Source organism: Prinia subflava, chromosome 10, assembly GCF_021018805.1.
Source record: "Prinia subflava isolate CZ2003 ecotype Zambia chromosome 10, Cam_Psub_1.2, whole genome shotgun sequence".
In the NCBI taxonomy this organism is placed as follows: Eukaryota; Metazoa; Chordata; class Aves; order Passeriformes; family Cisticolidae; genus Prinia; species Prinia subflava.
In genome coordinates, this window is record NC_086256.1 from 7973129 (window position 1) to 7994366 (window position 21238).

The 21238-nt window shown below is 42.6% G+C and overlaps 1 protein-coding gene across 1 annotated transcript in view; it reads left to right on the plus strand.

Moving 5' to 3' along the window:
• TRABD2B (TraB domain containing 2B) overlaps positions 1-21238 on the plus strand; it is a 269261-nt gene that overhangs the window by 219360 nt on the left and 28663 nt on the right. Inside the window, exon 5 of the mRNA XM_063407122.1 lies at positions 4358-4448. Within this exon, the coding sequence (XP_063263192.1) occupies positions 4358-4448 (91 nt within the window). The remainder of the gene's footprint in view (positions 1-4357; positions 4449-21238) is intronic.

A 21238-nucleotide genomic window follows, 5' to 3' on the forward strand; every position in this document is an offset into this window, starting at 1 on the left:
GTTTGTGCATGGACGTGTTTCAAGGAAACCACGTATATTTCATGTATTTTTACATGTTTTTTAGTAAAACAAACCCCTAATTGGTGGTTTATTCTTTCTTTCTTTCAGTGAAGAATGAAACCTTGGGGAGATAAAGAAACACATTACATGGATCTGCTTTGTGTAGTCCAAAGCACAGTTCTTAATTTAAAAAAAACCAAAGAACAACAGGGATGGAAGGTCTATGATTAATGTTAGAAACCGCACTGTATAATGTGTTCCTCCACTGTCTCCAGATCCTTGTCTGAAAAAAACAAGATGTGAATGAAAAGAGAATAATCTTGGCCTCATCAAATTTAGTAAGAAACCCCCTCCTAAGTGCAGCAGACACAGTGACCACTCCACTGTGTTTGTGTTTGTGATCAAATTACAAAATGACTGTGTTTTGTCCTCAAGCAAATCCCATGAGCACCTCCTTATCTTCAGAGGGTGGAAGGATTGCATCCACACCTGGGCATTTAATCTTTAACTATTAGGGGTGGCTGCTCTGCATATCTCCATGCCCAAGTACAAACTTTCTCTTCAGGTCCCTATGTAGAAAATCTTTTATGTCTGCTTTCTCTCCTTTTTCACTTCTATGGATTTCCCAAGGCAGCTGATGTTCTGACCTCTCGGATCCAGTTTTCGTCAGCTGTCAAGATAAATTTGGTTAATACTCCAGGAATGGTTTATTCAGGTTTAGACTGAAGAGGGAATAGTGATGGAAATGCAAGATCATTCCCTTGCCTCTCTAACCTGTCTGATATGTCTCTAGATGCACTAAATTTTCAGTAGTTATATTTTCTTGAGGTTTTTCCCAGGCCAGGAAAAGAAATTTTTAAAATATTTAAGCAGAAGCGTACATGCACACACACACACGTATATATAAAGCTCATTTATTTTATATCTATAAATAAAAATTAAATCCACCGATGTTATAAAGAATATGACAGTTACTGCATATTGTTGTTTGCATATACGAGCAGCCAGAGGCAACAATTTGATGTTTTTCACTGATGCTGAGCTTAATTGTCTCTAATATGCAGGTGCTTTTGTTTTCATCACATGCCATAGGCTGTCAAAGTATTCTGTTGTTATCAATATCTAACAAGTGAGTCCTTATCTCAAGTTGTTGGTGACCAGGGAGAGTTATTTTATGTAAGACATTTCTCACATAGATTTTCCTGGATTTTAAAATTGGAAAGGATAATTATGATGGACTTCACAGCAGGAGGCAGGCCAAGACAATTCTCCCAGGAATTCTTTAACCTTTCATGTTTCACGTTACCTACCTACACCGGACCTCTCAAGTGTCACCTTTTTCCTTAAACCTCCCTCTTCCACATCTCTGATCCTGAGGAACTCCTTGCCGTGGGATAACATGGATCACTGTTGGGTGTGAACACTGCTGGTCTGAGCATGCATAATTTCGTGTTTCCAATCACTAAAGTAGAACATGATTTCAGGTTGCTTGTGGTGTGCATGAGTTGGCTACAACAGCATTACCATGATGTAAAATGAACAGGTGGATACAAAACCAACCTTAGTATGTGAATTCTGACTGGACAGAGAAGTTAAGACAAACAGAAGTTAGAAATCTTCAGTCAGGTGGAGAGGAAGTATTAACAAGGCAAGCTGGTGGTGAGATGGGTGGTAGTTACCCAGATGAACAGAGGATAATACAAACAGGTAAATTTTAAGCAGAGTCTAAAGGTTAAGTTTTGCAAAGACTTGCTCATGCCATTTCCTAGTAGTTGTTAAAGTTTTTTGCTCTGTTGATATATGTGGAATGGAGAATTGTTTGGGGGTCAGCTCAAGGCTGGATTTTGGGTTTGATTTTTTAATTTCTTCTTATTTCTGTTCTCTTGGTTGAACTGGACCATTGAAAATATATTTGTATGTGTTGGATTGTGGACATACAATGAAATAACTATGATGTTCACATGGATATTTGTAATTAAGATTTTAAATTTTGGGGGAATTTGAAGTTGAGGGGTTTTTAATGGAAACTGGCGTTTCTTTCAGTTAGGAAAGGCAAAATTAAAACAACAAGCCCTGTTGCCATGCTGCACAGCAGATCACCAGTCACAGCAGCTGGCAGCTTTCAGCGTGGTCCCCACACAGAGGGCAGGAATGGGAAGTCCAGGAAGTCTCATCTTTTGGTCTTCATCCATCACTTGAAGGGACTTGCAGGCTCTGCTGAGGAGCTGACGTTGTTGACAGACCTACCATTGTGTGGATGAGGAGACAGAACTTTTGCATAGTTACTTCTTTCCCTGGGTTTAAAAGAGTTAAAATTGGTTTCTCTTGTGCTGTCACGATGTCAAAGATTTGCTGGATTCAGGACAATTATTTACATTAAGAAATCTTTTGGCATTTAAGACTCTGGCTCAGGGAGAATAAAGTGGACTCGGAAACATCTCAGGCTCTGATACCTTTGACTTTGGTTCCTCAGTGTCACTTTGCCAGTGACAGAATGGGGACCTTTGTTTGCCTTGGCCACTGCATAAAAAAACAGGATATGATCAAATCCAGTTAATCATTCACAAATGTCTCATTTCTTGAATCTCTGAGGGTGTATAACACATTTTTGGGACTGCTCTTTGCTGCTTTGGCTTTTGTTATAAGTAAGTTAGAAAGGGGAAAATCAAATTTTGAGTTTTCTTAAAAGGAAGTGGAGGAATCCTGGAACACACCAGGGCTCTGCAAATGTACATTTAATCATTTAAAGAAATGTCTTTTGGCTAAAAGCTCTTACCAGCGCTTGCAAGTTGCACTCAAAGCCATTACAGCTACATCGTTCCAACAACTGAGGCGAGTTAGCGCCCTTGTTGGCAGTGGGAGCAGAGGGATGCAGGCTGAGCAAATCCTGGGGGCTGAGTGCTCTCAAATTCATCAGGACTTTGTGCAGTGTGGGTGAAGAACCCGGGGGATGACTCTGCTGGTGGCTGTGCCAGCTCCTTGCACAGCGGTGTCCTTGCAGGGGGACTCAGGCACATCTTGCCTGCCTTGGTTTTTTTTCAGTGTGAAGCATTTGGCTCCGCTGTGGAGCTGGGCAGTCAGAAACACCCCCTGAAAACACTTTCACTGTGCTTCAGGCAAGCACATGGTCTCCAAGCAGCAGCAAACCTGAGGAGTGAGTTCTTACACCCCACACCATGGTGGAACTCCCTTCTCCGAGATGCCACAGGGCACAAAGCACATGGAGGCTGGAGCACATTCCTGGTGGATTGGCCTGTTCAGAGCTGGCAGTGAGGTGCAGTGACCTGGGTGTACCTGGGCTCACCAGGCCCTGCAGAGCTGGGAGCTGATGGATATGATGGAGGAGGATTGTTCTGTCCTTCCTCACTGTCAGCCATGGCTGCTGTTGGAGACAGGTTACAGTGCTGTGTGGATTTTAATAAACCTGTGTGTGGACTTCTTGCTTCCTTGCTTTATATATCCAACCCATCCTGCAAACAGTGTGGGACTCTGACAGTAAGTTGAAAGCTTTGGCTGGATTACACTGCCTTATTGAGTCTGTGCCCAAAGCCCTTTGAGGGCTCCCATTGACTCCGGTGGGATTTGGTTCAGGCTTCAAGTGTATGGGACTCCTTAAGTAAACTCTTTCAAGGCCTGTACACACTGCAATACTTACCGGGCTCCTTGTTACTTCTGTGAATAGGAATGTGACCTTTACACTTCTAACAAAGAGACCTGAATTTCAGGACTAAATCTCCGTGTTTTGGGAGAGATAAGGTTACCATCACAGCTCCTCCCATCCCCGCTGTGCAGGTGGCTGAATGGCTGATGAGGCAATTCCTGAACCACCGAGGTTTTAGTCAGACAAGTGCTGAACATGCAGTACAGCAGCTTCAGAGACTCTTCATTAGCAGATGTCCATGAACAGCGATGGTCAGGGTTGTGAGTTGCTCCATTTCATGAGTCAAAGCCCCAGGAATATCCTTTTGCCACTGCAGGGTCATTCTGATCTCCATGATGGAAATATAACTACTCAGTGTGCATACTAAAAATGGTCACAGTAGAAGGCAAGACTAGCAAGCCTATTTTAGGAAATAGGAATGTTTCCTAAATATTAGGAATAGGAAATATTTAGGAAATAGGAATATTTCCTAAATAGGAAACTGGGTTTCCTATTATGCACCCAGTCACTTGGCCATGTGAGGGGAGGGAGGGATAAATGAGATGGAAGAAGAAAGTGTTTGGGCTGTATGCTGTCCCTTCCTCTGGTCTAGTTTTTGGTACCCTTGCCTACCAAAGCTGCTGTTCCAACAGGAGAGACTCAAGTGAGTGAGAGTAGTAGTTTGATTGACAGTGCTATTTTCTACCTGTATTTTAGGTCACTTCCTGGGTAACAACACTGTGATTGATGTACTGAGACAAGCAGGATTTGAAGTGGAGCACACCCCTCCTGGACAACCAATTGGAAAGTAAGCAGCTGCCCACAGATTATTAAACACTTTCTCTCCTTTTTTCTCTCTCTTTTTCTGTGACTAAGCAAGATTATTGCATTAGTATAGGAGGTGGGTGAGGAACCTCCCTTTCCCACCCAATTTCCAGACAAAAAGTTCATTGTAAAGCATCCATTGTGTGTGTTTGGAAACATATGGAGCCTGAATGGCTGGTGTTTTTGTGGGTTTTTTCCACTTGGGAACATTATTTATATCACAGCTGTTTCATTATACCAGCTCAGAAGTGCCATGGTTTCTTTGAAGGAACATCTCGTTCAGCTCATTTTTCCCCCAGAGCTGTTTTTCCTTTTGCTCTTCATGGGGTTTTTGTTGCTTCTCCATTGCAGACCTCTCTGTCAGGCTGCTGTTCTTCAGGTGGGATTTCAGTTTTTCCTGAGGGACCACATTTAATGTAGCAGATGCACCTTTGAAAGTGTGTTGGGCAGGTAGAGAGCCGTTCAGTATTCCCTGAGCTTCTCCATCTATCTGGTCAAGTAAAGCAAGCAAGAAGGACTGATCAACAGGCTCTTGGCAACCTTCATTAGTGTAAAATAAAATATGGCACAAAATTGTCCTTAGCTAGTGAAACAGACTTCCTTCATCCTGTAGACTTCTCTTTTTCCTGGCTGTTTAAATGAGGTCTCTTTCTTAAGAAATCACAGACAATAAAACCATGAGGGCTGGTGAGAGACGATCTAGCTTTGCAAAATCAGCCTTTCCCCTACATTCTGCAGATAAAATTTGGCCAAGGCTATTCTGTCATACGATTGTTATCCTCATTAGGAGAAAGTGTTAGCAGCATGCTCCTGTCCCTGGTGGGCAGACATAACATGGTCCAAAACTGAGGTGAGTCTCAATGAGGAGGATTAATGGCAGAGGTAGTAGACCATGTCTGAAAAAGCTGTGTGTAATCTAGTTGGAAAATCTGGCTGATCTAACCTTGTTTGGGAAACATCCGCAGTGATTCATATAGAATATAATATGGCTCAACTGTACATAAGTGTTCTTTGACAGACCATTTATCCTAAATGCTTCTTGGAATCTGTTGAGCAATAAAAGCATCGTCTTAAATAACAATGGGGGAAATAGGAAGAAAAGGCTGTTAAACACCACCAGGAAGAACATATATTCAGAGGAGATTTAAGAAGCACTTTGGCAGGGGGAGAAAAGTCAACATGGTGCAGGGGAGAGCAGTAAACACTGTAACAGTCAGGAGCTGGAAGTTTTTGACTAAAACCAACCAAAGAAAAGAATAGCAAAACAGAAAAACTAAGCAAGCTATAACAGAACAGCCGAGGTGTACCATTCCTAGGTTTCTGACAAAGAAACTTTCCACTCGGGGAAGCAGACACTTTCTTCGGCAATTTTCATTTAGTTAAAAGTATCATCTTCCCATGAAAAGCGTTTCAACTGGAAATTGTGAAACTATTAATTTATTGGCTGTTGCCAGCCCTTGAGAAGAACTAAAGATGCAGTAGTGTGAGAGAAGTCCAAGAATAGTCTCTGCTCTCTGGTGTTAGGCTATGTCTGTACACATCATCACAGACTTGAAATAAAGGATGGGGCAGGAAACTTGACTCAAAGCCAGTGCTTAATGTTGACTTATTTGCAGAGAGGAGCACCTCCATGTGCACATTCCCCTACCTTGGCAGCAGTGCCTCCTGTTCATGATGTCTTTCCTAAAATTCTCAATCCCTGGGGGAAATGCACCTGAAGGCAAGAGGGCTTGGACTCTGCTTGGATCAAAGTGTGTGTCCTCAGCTGAATGGTCCCACCCTGCGTAACTTCTGTTCCCAGCTCCCATCGTGTTGGGCAGGTTTGCCTGGACTAGAACCCTAATTCCAGTGGGGTCTGCTCTGAACATTGAACATAAAACACTTCACTGAAGGGTAGATGGTTGTGCAGGAATATTGGATGGAGTCGAGAGAAAACACATGGTTGCTCCCCCATAAGGATTAGATGCTCTGTGAGTTTTCTTGTGATCTGATCATAAGGTAGATCTGCCAGTTCTAGATGAGAATAAAGAAAAATAAATTGCGTGGCAAAAAAGTCCAGAGTTGCCACTAGGCTGAATTACTTAAGATGCAGAAACAGTAGAAAACTATAGAAATTGTGAATAAATAGTACTTAAATATATTCACAGGAAACAGCTTTCTGCTTTTAGAAGAAAAAAAAAGACTCTCAAAACTGCACACTGACTGTATTGTCATTTTCCTGTAACTGGGGCTGTAGCTATCAGTAGGAAGTGCTTGGGGCTCCCCATTTTGTCTCTTTATTATAGAACAGCTTGTATTTTATAATTTCTGGGTGAGCTGCAAACGACAGTCTAGCCAAAAACAGTACAATGTTGTGATAGCACGACAACTTAATAGTAGTTGTGTTGTTTATGTTTATGTTATATTGTCGTGTTGCTGTAACTGAGTGTCTTCAAGGAACCTTGCATTTTTGTCTGGCCTTGCTTTTTTTACCCTTCTCTTTCCTTTTAAAAAGATGAAATAAAAGCCATTGAAAGGGCCAGAAGAGGAACCATTTTGCTACAGTGACTGTAGCAACAAAACATATACATAGAATAAACAACTAGAAGCTCAACAAATTTTGAGCTGCTTGCAAAGCAGAAATTGTTTAGTGGGTTACAGAGGTGCAGGTGTTTTCATCTTGATTCTTGTGGAGCCATACCTGAAGAGGTATTTCTCTCCTCTGCTGATGCCCAAGAGAGACATTTCTGCTGTACTTCCAAATAAGTTGTACAAGGGAGTCAAGCCCACTGCGTTGCATTCTGACATTGACAATTGAAATATTGGATAGTGTTCAGGGAAGATCAGCTGGATCCTAATGTGGAGTTTGGGGGGGTGGACAGCACATGGGAAAAATGCAAGGGTTGGAAAAAAAACTGAAGCAGCTGCATGCTTATGTTTTGGCAATGAGAATTCAAAGAAAGGGTTGTGGACAGACTGTATGCAGAAGAATGAAGAGGAACAGTTCAAGATGGCACTAAAGAATGTTTGAAAATATATCAGATTGAATTTGAGGGTGATTTTGGATGAGTATCAGTGATTCCTCGACAGTGATTTGCAGGACAATTTTTCTCAGGTTAAGTAAGAAGCCCCATTATATGAATGTAACTTTAGCAAAACACTCATGTTATGTCCTACTTACTACCAGTACTGCCTTGCCAAAAAAGCAAATGGTAATTTGCTTTAATGTCTCTGTTCCCAGAGATCCCAGTATGATTATTACTATTATTGACATGATTAGTAGCATGATCTTTATTGTTCAACAATAATTCAGCAGCATTACCATAAATAGGTGGAGCATTTAATAATTCAGCAGCATTACCATAAACATCTGGTATGATGTTTAAACTCTGCCATCCATTTTGGTTTTAGAAGGGACAAGAGAATCCCTTTTGTAGAAAATAACTAGCACTGTTCCTATGTATCAAAAAAAGAAAAGCCTTGGGAAGAGTGAAACAGGACAAAGACCAAAGCTGTTTATGCTTTCAGTTGCATACAGACTGGGTAAAGCTAGAAGATTGTTGGCTTCCTCTGTCCAAAATGCTAAGCATAGGTTGTGAAATGGCTGCTCTCTAGGCCAACCAAACTGAATACCTAGGGTCTCACATTTCTGTTGTCTAGTGACAAGCACAAATTTGAGCCAAATCCTCCCTTTCCTAAGGTATTGGGGGAAAATAAAGTGAGATCTTGTCTGGCTTGAAGAGCTAGCCAAGATAGTGGGGTCTGATGGCTCCAGAATCAGTGAACTGGCAAAGAAAAGTTTATATAAAGTACATTTAGCTGGTGTGGAGCTATTTGGGAGCTCTTACTGACTGGATTTCTGAAATCTCCTGGCTCCTCCTGTTGATCTGCCTGATGGCCCACTGTTGACCTTCCTGTGCTTCTTCCAGAATTCCACCAGCTTACTATTGAAAACACCTCTTTTAAAGTTCAATCCCTTTCTGTAAAAGAAACCCTGTTCTATTCATCAGGCAGAACAATGCCATAAACACTTGAGAACTTATTCTCACATTGGCATAATTTGTTCATTTTTTTGCCTGAGGGAAGTGTCCTGAGTCTGTTTGCGTGACAGCCTTCAGCAGCGTTCATATTTGCTTCTTATTTTGTTGGCTGCCATCCTTGTCCCCAGATAAAGGCATTGGAAAATTAGTGGCTGAATCAATATCTCATTGCTTTGCACTGAGATAAGAAAGACAACCTTTTCCTTTTTTTTTTTTTTTTTTGTGGAGTTCTGCCAACTGGCTGTCCCTGCTCCTCTCTGTCTTCAGAAAACAGAGCTGCATGCTTGGGGTTGGGAGACAGGAGGAGATGGGAGAAAGTCTCCCCTTAGACAGATTCCAGTGACTTGAGCAGATAAAGGGCCACAGCTGCTTCACATTTAACTGGAAACAGCCAAACTGCAGGATCAATCCAGGAAGCACCTGTGTGTGTGATGACTGTTGTTGCTGGGTTCTCAGAATCAGCTCTGACCCTCTGCCATGTGCCAAGCCCTGACGTGCTGCACACCGTCCTCTTGGCCAGAAGAACATGCAGCAGTGCTCATTGTTATCAGGCTGCTCTCTCTGAGGATGGGATCAGTGCTGTCTTCTTTCAGAATCAGGGAATTGAAGACAAATCAAAGAATTCAGCACAAGTTTTTATGTCTGCTTGTCTGAGAGTTTATTGTAAACTCTCAGAACTCTGCTGGAGAAATGAATTACCTTTGCTCCTTATGTTTGCACTTGCTGTCCCAGTTGAAGCAACGTGTCTTTGCTGTTGTGACTTACTCCTGTCGTTCTGTCTGAAGCAAAGAGCTTCCTCCGTCCCTTCTCCTGCAGCATCCTACAGGTGTGACCCTGGCTCTGCTGCTCGTTGTCTCAGGGCAGAAGTCTTTTCTCCCCTAGGAATGCACTCTCCTTCCCTGTGGGATGAAAGCACATCCCATCCACACAGTGATGCAGCCATTTCACTCCATCAGGATCCGTCACCCTCTCAGAGAATGGACAGAATTGGGAAAAATGTTTGACATGACATTCCCCACAGCCCCAGTCTGGTAAACCCAGTTCAGGAGATCCCAGAAAATTACAGATGCCCCCAGAACACTCAGGAATCTCCCAGCAGTTGCCAAGTTCCTTGGGATGCCTACCCAGCTTCAGCTTTCTGGTGCCTGTTACTCAGGGTTTCTCCACTCTGCATAGCTGTTAATTTTTGGGATGTGTTAGGGAGAATGTTAAAGTTGCTGTGAAATAAGTATAAGTTCGTTTAGAAAATACACAAGTGAAAAAAAAAAATTACAAGACCTGTGACACTTTAATTGGAAACAACTGAATTAACTGAGGAAAAAAGAACTGAGAAGGGTAGATTCTGGATCCTATCTCTTCTGATACAAGGAAAAATGCATGCTTTTTTGTTTATGTGGGTGGAATAATCTCCCCATTGGGATGTCATACTTTTTCTTAAACGTCTTGTAAATGTTTGGATCCTTCACTTGATCTGAGCTTGAGGGTCATACTCATCACTAGCTCCCTTCCCTGAGAAGAAAAGTGAATCCATTATTTAGGGGGGTTCTCTGACAGCATAATTTACAGTAAGAGGTGCATCGGGATTAAATGGGGTTCATCTGCATGCATTGGCAATTTTATTGCCTCATCTAACATTGGAGAATATGACTACTCAATGCTTAAAATACTTAGCCATGAAAATGTGCACATTACATTTTCGTGTTCCTGTATGCCTTTAAAATATCCTCCTTTGCAATTTAATTGTCTCTGTGTCTACCTAAGAGCCACAAAGCCTGAGCCAGCCAAAGTTACTCTTAGGGGGAAAAACATGAAAGAAAGTCTCCAAAACCTGGTAGAGAAGCAAAGTCAACTTACAAATTCTCAGCCATGGAAATTTAATTATCCTGTCACTTCCTGAGCAACACATTATTTAGGGACAGTGTAGCTGTGTATTCTTGAGGCCACCTTTAGACACTGAACACCTTCTGAGAGAATGGAATTTAGCAACTTGCTACAAAAAAATCTGGGAAAGAACAAGATAATTCCTGGTGTTGGAGTAAGAATACAGAACAGAACTTCTCAGGAATTTCATGCTTGACTAGTTCTCCCAGTGGGACATTCACTTTGCTGTATAATCAGATTTTATCCTTGGCAAAATTTCTGGTTTCTTTTGAAAAAATTGTTTCATATTCCATATAATTCTGTTCCTTGGGAAGGGGCCTCTGGGGAAACCTGGGCTTGCTTCTTTTTGCTCGAGGGCAGCTTGCTCGCTGAGCTGTCCTGAAGCCAGTGCTAAGGTTTCTAGGGTTTTTTGCTGATCTGCAGCCTATCAGTTTTAGGAGATCTGTATCTCATACTCCATAAACTCTCTAATAGTAAACTTACAGAGCCTTGGAGACTTCAAAAGTTCAGAGCTAGTTCTTACCTTATTTCCTAGCCAAATTTCAGCTCTTGTTTCCACAGGAGAAGCTGATTTTTCATCCTCTTTCTGCTTCCAGCCAACTCTAACGCAGATCTTTTCACCTCAGGTCACGAGTATGAGATGAAAATTTTGGTTTATAGTTATTAGAGATAAAGCTGATCCAACTTGCACTGAAGTTGTTGGCTTCCATCAGTGCCAGTAGCTTTTAGAGGCCATCATAAATATGAGATGGTTGCTGATCCTCTCCCATCTTCGGTTGTGTGGAGCCATGAGGGAACTGGTGGAAAACTCAGAGTATGTTCACACAGTTGTGCAGAGGCCTTCTGTAGTCCAAGTAAAAAGATTGGCTTTTCCAGAGTAGTGCTCATGGGTGTCTTTAGACAACTGGCCCAGCTTGCTTGCAGGAGGTGTCTGGCTGGTTTTAGGTGGCTAATCAAGTTTTAGATGTGTAGACATTGTTGTGAGATGTGTCACTAGGCTCATTTAAGCCTTTGGAAAAAATGCACCATCCCCTCCCCAGTGTTGAAACTGAGGTTGTGTGACTTTGTTTGTGTATTCAGCCTGCACTTGTCCTGTGGATTGATGGTCTGCACTCTGGGTGATATCAATCTGGGCTGAAGTGCAGCTGCACTTTGTAACAGCTCAAGAAGCACAAAGGTATCAAGTGGTATTGTGTGGTTGGAAAGATGTCGTTTATCTGAGGAAGTTTGTGGTCTGTTTGCTGTCACTCTGCCTTTGCAGTGCCGACTTCCCTTACCTTCACTATCGCGTTGTCAGGCAAAGAGACCTCACACACTAGGACAGAGAGCTTTTCCACATCCAGAGCTGGCTTCTTTTCCTTCAGCAAGAGGTCTGTGGGCTGTGAATCAATCAATAATGCTGCTTGATTCAGCGTGAGTGTAGTAATTTAGCTTTCAGGGAGCTCTTTACAATACACAAGTTCCTAAAAAAGGAACAGGAAGAAAGGGAGTCAATGACTTCTCTCACTGACATTTTCACTTAAAGTTCCTTCAATAGCAGTCCCTTGGGAAAAAGCAATCAAGGATGCAGTATTCTACAGAGGATTTTGTTGAGAAGTACATATGTCATCTTTCGTGAGTGATCAAGTGTTCATGAGAACATTCTTTGGAGTTTAAATGGGGTTAGAAGCCCTCCAGAATACTACTACGTGACTGGTGGCACGACCAAATGACTCCCTGTAGATGAATATTTTTGTGGCAAGCTGTGAAATTTACTGAAACCTTTCTGAATTGCCCCCACAAGTAGAAAGTCACCCTAATGTACATATGGGGTGTGATTCTGTGTCATTTCTTGCCCATTTTGATGCAAAATAGTCTCACTTTTAACAACTCATGGTGTCTCAGCCAAGCCGGGTGACTTCATGCTGGCCACAACCCAGGTTTGGTTCCAAAATTACTGCGTAGGTGTCCCTTTAGGAGAATAGGGTGAAGAGTCAGGCTGAGATCCATGTATATCAGCCCCTCCTCCTAGCTAGGTGCTAGTAGAAGGAGCAGGAATGCCAAAAAGAGTCAGTGCTTATAACAGTAAATTAAGGATGGGGAATTTTTGAAGCACTTGTCACAGTAAATACCTTAGAAGCCAGAATGCATTTTTGTGTCATGACCATTGAATCATTTTTATGAGAAGTCAAAGTAAATTCATATGCAATCTTTAAAATTTGTAAAGAGTTTAATTCATCCAGGAAATCATGTGTTGGGAATACACAACCCAGACCCAGATCAGATATACTTCAGAGAAGCATTTAGGTTTTAAAATCCTTCCGCAAGCTAAACTGATCTGCAGAATCTTTGGAGTTTCACCCTTCTCCGGACCTCATGCTCCATGCAAGTGAACATCATGCCAATGTGTTTCCCATTTCCTGGGGATTAAACTGCTGTGTTTGATGACTCAGGACCTTCCAAGGAAGCAGCTCAGTCACTCATTCTGTCTGAAGTGGCCTCAGGTGCCTCAGAGGACATGTTTTCCACAGTGATTCATCGTTTCAGAGCAGAGGATCAGCTCTCTTTCATTGGTTTTGTTGGGTTTTTTTTTCCTTCCCACAAAGTTAATTAATAAAACAAATTTCTATTAGTGGGTGTTGAAAGATTTTGGTTTCCCACCTGCACTCCCAAATGCTCTGCATTCCAGGAAGAATGAGAAATGGACCTATGAACAGAAATAGGAGGGAGGAAAAATGGATCAGATGCTGTAGATGGATGTAGGTACAGTGGCTGTCAAGTGATATGGTGGAAGAACTTCCTGAATAGTTTCTTGCAATTGTGATTGCTAAAAAAACACCACTACAGTAATCCAGTTTCAGCATTTATAGGTGCAAATTTAGAAAGTTTGGGGCATAGAGAGTGTCTGGCAGAAACTGAACTGTCTGGGCCTCCCCATTGGCCTCTTGCTTAGGCAAGCAGCTACACGTGATGCAGTTGTTCTGCTTGTGAAGACTGGATCTCCTGCCACTGTCAGAGGCTCTTGTTGGTCAGGAGAAGCACATGGAGGATTCACCCCCTCGTGCCCCTGTGGACCTGGCTATGCCCATCTGTCTGCCTCATGTAGCCCCCACCATAGAACAAAATTTCTCATCAGCATCAAGAATTACATATAAATTTACACCCACCATGTTTTGTTACTTCAGCCAGAAGACATTTGGTCTCACCGGGAGCCAGAGTTGACAGAAGGACTAAATTTGGGGTATTGCTTGTTCCTACTGCTCTATGGGACATAAGAGCAGTTCACAATTCCATAGTGGCCCTCTCTGCTGGTGGCAGCTTGCAGACAAAGAGACCCAATTTGGTGCTCTAATTTGTGGGAAAGGGTACACCAAAGTCCTTCTCCATTGATTTCCATTCAACTCAGGAATAATAACATTTTCCTGCTAACCTGTAGCACTTCATCAGCAAAGTCACAGACAGGCTCCAAGTGCTTTAGTACCCAGTCCCCTGTCCAGCAACTAGAGTTGCATCTCCTGTTCTATGACCCCAGCTTCTCATTTCCAAATTACTCTTGCAAAAATAAAGGCAGTGCCAGAAATTCCTCTGTTGGGACAGCACATCCCTGTTTATGTTTGGAGGGCTGGTACCAAACTGGAGTCCCCAGTGATCAAAGTGCAGGTTCAGAGATGAGCCTCGTGTTGTGTTTGAGGTAAGCGCAGCACTTTAAAGCAAGGATGAAGCAGGAGTAAATCAGGATGAAGGATGTGGGGAAGTACCTGCTTTACATGAAATCCCTGCTGGAAAGACGTGGCCAGTGTTCCAAAGTTTTCCTTGGAGAGTGCTTGGAAGTTGCTCGCCAGCCTATTTGTGGAAAGCTGAACAGTTTCCTATTGTCCGTGATGTGAAACACTTCCCAGATAAACACTTCCCCCTCCACTGAAGAAAAACGATAAAGCCTCAACAGTTGTTGGTTTCTGTTGGCATTGAGCTCTGTTACAGGCTATAGTTCATATCCATGCCAGAGTCATTAGGAAAGGCTCCATTACTGAGTGAGACTGGGATAATTTTCAGGGGTTTAATAACGTTGAGCACCCACATCTTTGCATCTCTGGGTTCATTATACCCCTGGAATGTAAATCCCAATCCACAGTGGATAAACAAGGTTCACATGGATCTCAAATACTTTTGTGGTATTGTCTCCTCCTGATTTCTGAAAGGTAAAGAAAACATTGCTAGAAATAAACTCACTGGAGTTGTCTAGCCTGGGGAACAGGAGGCTCAGGGGGGACCTTATCACTTTCTAGCTAGCTGAAAGGGTTTTACTGAAGTGGGAGTTGGTCTCTTACCCAAATAACAAGCAGTAGGAGAACAAGAAGGGACCTCAAGTTGTGCCAGAGAGGTTTAAATTGGATATTAGGAAAAATTTCTTCACAGAAAGGGTTGCCATGCATTGAAACAGGCTACCCAGGGAAGCAGTGGAGTCACCCTCCCTAAAGGGATTTAAAGGGTGTGTACATGTGGCACTTGGGGACATGGTTTAGTGGTGAACATTGCTGTGCTGGATTAACAGTTGGACTTGATGATCTTAAAGGTCTTTTCCAACCTAAAGAACTCTGTGATTCTACAAAGAGAGCAGTAAATCTCTGCTGCTGTAGTGGGTTTAGGTTGTAACATTGCCTGCATTTGTGGCATTTCAAGTAATTTTAAGGAGTTATTCCTAACACCCACAGAGTCAAGGCATCATATTCCATCACAAGGAAGATCCAGAAGTCCCTTCATGAACTTTGGGCAGAAGAAGCTGATTTTTGGAATTGGCAATGCTAAGAACCAAGGCTGTGTAACACTGCAGTAATACCAGAGGTGGTTTGCTCCAGGTCAGTGGGTGGCTCTCCCTCTGCTTCTCTTGTCCTAGCAGGATCAGGTCTGAAGGACCTCATTCTGTCCTCACCTCTGACTCCAGTTTGGTTTTTCTGGTTGCCTCCATCCTTCCTCCATGGTGTCTCCTAGGCTGAGGACCTTTTCCCAGGAGCAGCATTGGTTCCACTTGTTGACCTGCATTCGGTGAATGCAGTAGAGACAGATTCACTTTTTCCAACATTTCATCAAAACAAACCTTGCTTTGAGTTTGTGACAAAGGAATAATTTTTCTTCCCTAGAGGCATGGGGTTTCTTGCTAATGTTAAATGGTAATTTTGCACTTGTATCAAATTGGTATGTAGATTAGGTTTTAGGTGGGAATTGCAACTTCTGTTGACGTTTAGCAGGCACTGAGGTTTTAAATCACTGAGGCAATTTTAGAAACATTCCCCTTAAGGAGAAAGGACATAAACTTGAAAGCAAGCAGAGGTAACAAGGGTTTCCTTTGTTTGTTTCACAAATGCAGCCATGAATTTAGGGCAATTTCTATGTATTCAAGCATTCATACTGATTGCAGTCATTGCTGAATGGTCAGCAATTCCCACTCATGTCAGAGAAAGGCATCAAATGAAATCCACAGGCAATCAGAAGTGGTTTAAATGAGGAGCTGGAGACTGATTTTGTTTGCTTCTTTTTTCACTACTGGGGTGCATTGTTCCACTTGCCTCCTTCTTCATGTCTCCTGCCTTTCCAAGAAGCCCTGGTCAGTCAGTGAACAACAGACCTGATGAGGTCTAGGAGTCCCATAGGTTCCCTAAGTGTTCAATTGTGGTGTATAGAAAAGGGCTGAACCTTTCCTCATGAGGTCTGACTCCATCATGCTTATTTTCACATAAAGAAGGACACATGCTCTTTTTTGATCTGTGTGCTACTTGGGATAATTCAGTTCCAACTGGCTGTCAGATGAATTCTTACTAGAAAAGGAAGGCAACAGAGGGACAGAGAAGCCTCCCCTTCTGTTCAGAATTAACAGGCTTGTGGTGCAGCCCCAAGCACTCAGTCTCCTTGTAGAGAGAGAGCCAGATCAGTCGTCCTGGAGTTTTAATTAAAACATCTCACGTGGGCATCATTTCAACAGCATTGACTTTCCTGCAGCTTGAGCTGTATTACAGCACCACCTCATGAGAAGTCCTAGTTTGGTCACTCTCAGTGTTCAGCTTTGTGTTGTGATAAGAAGCTAATGTGACTGCTGGAACCTGTGCTGGATGCCAGGCATAGTTCTGATGAGTCTCTGACATCTGTCACACTTGTTATATTACGTGTTTTTCCATACCTAGGCAGTGCTACAAGTGCTCAGCTGTGATACCCTCTCAGACAACTGGCACTAAGATAAAGCATTTCAAGGCAAACAAACAGATATGCACATACAAAGGAGGTAGGTGAGCCCCTAGAGCTCCTGTGCAATGAGGTCTCCAACAGAGCTAGGGAGGAAGGCTGCAGGGGCTGTCACCTTTGTACTGTCTGTCATTGTCTCACACCCTTTGCATGTCAGCTTGCTGAGATGGTTCATTAAATGCATAATTTAATTCTGGGATTCTTAAGTGTACCAATAAAAGTAATGACATGCATAATTTAATTCTGGGATGCCTAAGTGCACCAATAAAAATAATAATCATAGACATTTCAGTGAAGGAGAGAGATTTTCTGGGATCAGTGCAAGTTTTCCTGTATTAAGGAAGAAAGACCTGGAGCCTGTTGTTTATAACTAGACAGTGAAATCTGCCTGAGTTCATTAAAAATCAGTCCCTCCTATGGCCTCAAATGCCTCCTGGATATTCGAGGTCTGGTCTCATAAGTTGCAATTAGCAAATTCAGAATATAAACCTTCTTTTCTTCCTTTAGGTTTCAGCAGCAATGTGCATGCTTTGTTAAGGAAGAATTTTAGTGAAGGATGGCTTTGTCAGACAGAAATGAGCATTTGATACAAGCAGTTTCATCAGCATGACTTGATACAGAGAGGGAGCCCTCTGTGACATGAGGATAATACATGGAGAGACATTATGTGAAGTCCATTAGCATTAGAGTTGACATAACAGCGTTAGACATTAAAGCAAGTGGGGTTTGGAGGGAGAGCTCTTCTGCCTTCATCACATTTCAAGGGTTCTGTCCCTTACTGTGCAGTGAAAATGCCCACAGACAGGCTGAAGTGTTGCCTGAATAGGGATTCTGACAACTGCCTTGTTCTTTTCTTGGAAACACTCAGGCACTGTGATATGGGCAAGGCCAATGGGCTCTAACAATATTTTGGAGAAAGTCGGAGTGTCTGTGTTCCTTTTTTTAGCTCAGCAGCCATCAATGGCTGAACAGATCAGATGTTTTGCAGTGTCGGCTACAGAGAAGAAAAGTGGATTTAGTGTCACAGAAATGTGGAGTCTCTTGCAGACATGGTCTTCTTGTGGCTCTTTGGCTCCACACTTATGCCTGCTGCTGGATTTAAGTGGCCTGTGTCTCTCTCCTTCTGGTGATAGCAGCTACTGATGAGCCCACGTTATCTGTGTCTTGCAATTATAAAAGCCTTGACTGAACAAGGTACTTCAGGAACACAAGTTGCTGTGCTTGCACAGATCTGTGATCCACCCAGTACCTCACCTCAGCCAGGACTCAACTTCCAGAGCAGCAGAGGGAAGGAATCAGCACCAGGCAAACAGTGAATAATCTGCCCTTAGTTTCAGTCTGAAGTCAGTGAAAATGTTGTAGTCTCTCAAGCTAAGCATTTGGTGCCTTGCTCAACTGTGTCTCTGTAAAGAGTTTTTATTTCTAAGATATGATAGAGAATATGAGTTTCTGCAGTTATATGTCCACTCTGGAGGATCCAGCAAAGAGGGGAAACTAATTCCCAGTGGAGACAATCTGGGAGCAGAACTCAATTTGGATTGTAAATGAGCAAGATATAAAGAGTTGTGTGTTAGCTGTAATTCTACTGTGGAATCAAACCAAGCAGCCAGTTTGGTTTTATTTTTGGTTTTTTTTTTCTTAAACTTCTTAAAATTCATTGCAAATGCAGCAGTCAAAATTTTATTGTAAGATAATAAAACATTTTAGTTAACTTTATGTAGCAAGCCTTTGGGTGCTGCATGGACATACAGAGTTGTGATTTGAATGTGAAGGCCTCTCTCTCCTCTGTGGAGGAGACTTCCAGGTGTCCCAGGACAGCTGCATATCTCTGTGCTCCCATGTTGAACCAGGATGCCTGAGCAGGAAGAAGCCCATCCAGACCTATGGGACAGGGATTCTATCCAAGGAGCTTAAAGTACCACTTCCATAAGACACTGAGGCACCAAAGGTATCTATATTGTGAATATTTTGCTTAAGGTGAATTACTCAGGCAGAAATAGCTTAGCACTAAATTGGTGTGGTGCTAATTAGACTGTGGAGCTTTAGAGAGTAGAGCCTGAGATGAGGCTTGTGTACCATGAGCAAAATAGGTTCTTATTTGGTATTTATGTGGAAAATGGAAACAAGACTGGAGGGTCAACCCGTCCTTCCTCTGAGGGCACAGCCCGTCCTCTGGGGCTACAGTGTGCAGCTCTCAGAGTTTTCATGAAAGATGTACAAACAAAGGATTGTTCAGTTCAAGGACTGAACCAAAAAAACGAGAAGGGAACATAAGTTCAGAGCAATTTGAAATGGAACGTTTCTGAGGATGCTTTTGAAGGCAGGAATTGGGTTTTGTTGGGTTTTGTCATTTTTATATATTAGTTGGATTTTTCTTTTTAATTGAGATCAATTTCTGAACAAAAAAGGGCACTTTGTAGCATGTAAGTCTTTGAAAACAGAAGACTAAAAAAATTAGAAGCTTTGTTCAGAAAATGCTGAAATGAAACATTTTGAGTTTTCTGAAAGAATTCACATGAAAATGTGGAAATGACACGTTACAAATGTTACAGCTGCCCTCTCTTTTTTCAGCAAATTCAGCCTTTCAAGTGCAGAAAGCTTGCATTTCTTCTCCTGTGCCTTAGACCAGCTGCACTTCTAATGAAACAGAATAGATACAAAAGTTTTACTTGCTCCTCTTACTTCATGGTTTCTCAAAGCGGGAAGGAAAACATTACCGCCCATGTGAATATCTTCACATCACAAACTTTTCATTTTATTTCTGCACAGAGTTGTACATACATATGTGTGTATGCTGAGGACTAAATTCGTTTCCAAACTAAGGTTACAGTTCTTGAGCAACAGTGATTCTTCCCAGAGAAATTGTTTGACATGGATTGAGAGCACAGAGGTACCATCCAAGTTTGGGGTGGACTGTAATCTAATTTAACAACTTAACTACTTAACCTAATTTAAGTGCTCATGAGATGTAGTTGACTATGGTGCAAAAAAATGAAAAAACAACTTTGTTTCCAAATTCTGTTAAGAAGTTTTAACTTTAGTGTACAGGCCTAAGGCAACTACATCCTAAATCATCCTAAATAAAATAACCTCATTATAATTAAGCTGATCAGGTGAGTGAATAATCAGGGATTTCACAGCAGTAATCAGGGATTTCTCTTTTGCTCTCTCTTGAGCCCAAATTCATCCTGAGTAATTTACAGCACTTAGCCTGAAGCAGCTCAGATAAAGTTTAAGTATGGGGAGGATATAACTCTCCAATCTCTGCTTCGCAGCTACTCTCTTTTTCAGTAAAATATATTTATGCTTTTCATCTTGAAGGATGTTATGTCCATGGTGTCACCTGGTTATGTGAGTGTGTGCTCTCAATCCACACTTCCCACCACTGGAAGGAGGCCCTGTAAGCTGTGCTGGGGTGGGTTAGGATTTCTGCCTGCTTTTCTGTTCTTTTGTTTGCTTCTCTCCAGAGAGCTTTGAAAGTCTGAGCTTCATTCATCCTAGCGTGGAAGAAGGGGAAAAAAAAGCAAAATCCCTTTAGGTCAGGACACTGTGGTGCCCATCTTGTGGGAGTGCATGGCTCTGTCAGAGAGATGTGCAGGGAAAGCAAAGCCAGGAGCAGATGTCTCCGTGGCCTGTGGCGAGGGGAGCGAGGGTGCGTGCGAGGGGCTGAGGAATTCCTGCCTTCACAGAGACACCCCAACTGGAATTTATGAGAATCCATCCACAATAAAAGGCTTTTAACTCGCTGCCTGGCCGGCAGCCGGCTGCATCCCAGGAACGGTGGCACGAGGATGAGGCCGCCACATCGCACATTCCTCGCTATCACCGCGGATTCTCTCCTGATGAAACAAAATCTCCCCTCGTCTGACAGTTCTGAGAACTGAAGCAAGAAAACCTCAGTGATGTTGCTGTGCTTGGAAGCACGGCAAAGCACGGCAGTCTTCTGAGCAAAGCTTTTCCATTGCTCGTGCTGCAAAGTCAGGATGCAAATAACAAATTGGCAGGCTGGGATTTCGGAAGATTCTGCACGTATCTGAGGGAGCAGAGATGGAACCGCAGGACTGCTGAAAAAAATCAGATTGTTGATTTTGTTGTCTGGAAGATGTTTATCATCAGCAAAGGCATAGAGCAAGGGCAAGTCCCTTCCTGGCCCTGTGGAAGCCCCTGGGAAGGCTTGATGGGACTCAGTCCAAACGCTGCTGGTGTTACTCTGGCAGGTCAGGAGCAGAGGCATTCCTGGGGTCTGCCCTGCCTGGCCTGTGCAGCTTTAAGCCTGGAAATTCTGAAAATAATTCTGAAAATAATACATTGCAGGACATCACGGTGTTAATGTCATTTTTCTGACCAGATCCACTCAATAGCCCTAACATATCCCAGCATTGAGTTAATTTTCAATGGTCAGTGCCAGCACAGAGTGACACTGCAGACACAAGGCAGAGAGAGAAATGCTGAGACAGCCTAATGGAGCATCCAGCTCAGTCCAAACAACTCACATGTTTTGTTTTGTTCTTTGAATTCTTGAAAAGAATTAGAAAAGGATGGTCAATTTCACCAGAAGTGAAAGAAAACCACAGAGGTCTTTGTCTGTGGATTAAGCATCTTCAAGAACTAGCAAGAATAAATGTTCTCCTGTTTTCACTGTTTTCTGTACCTTAGGACC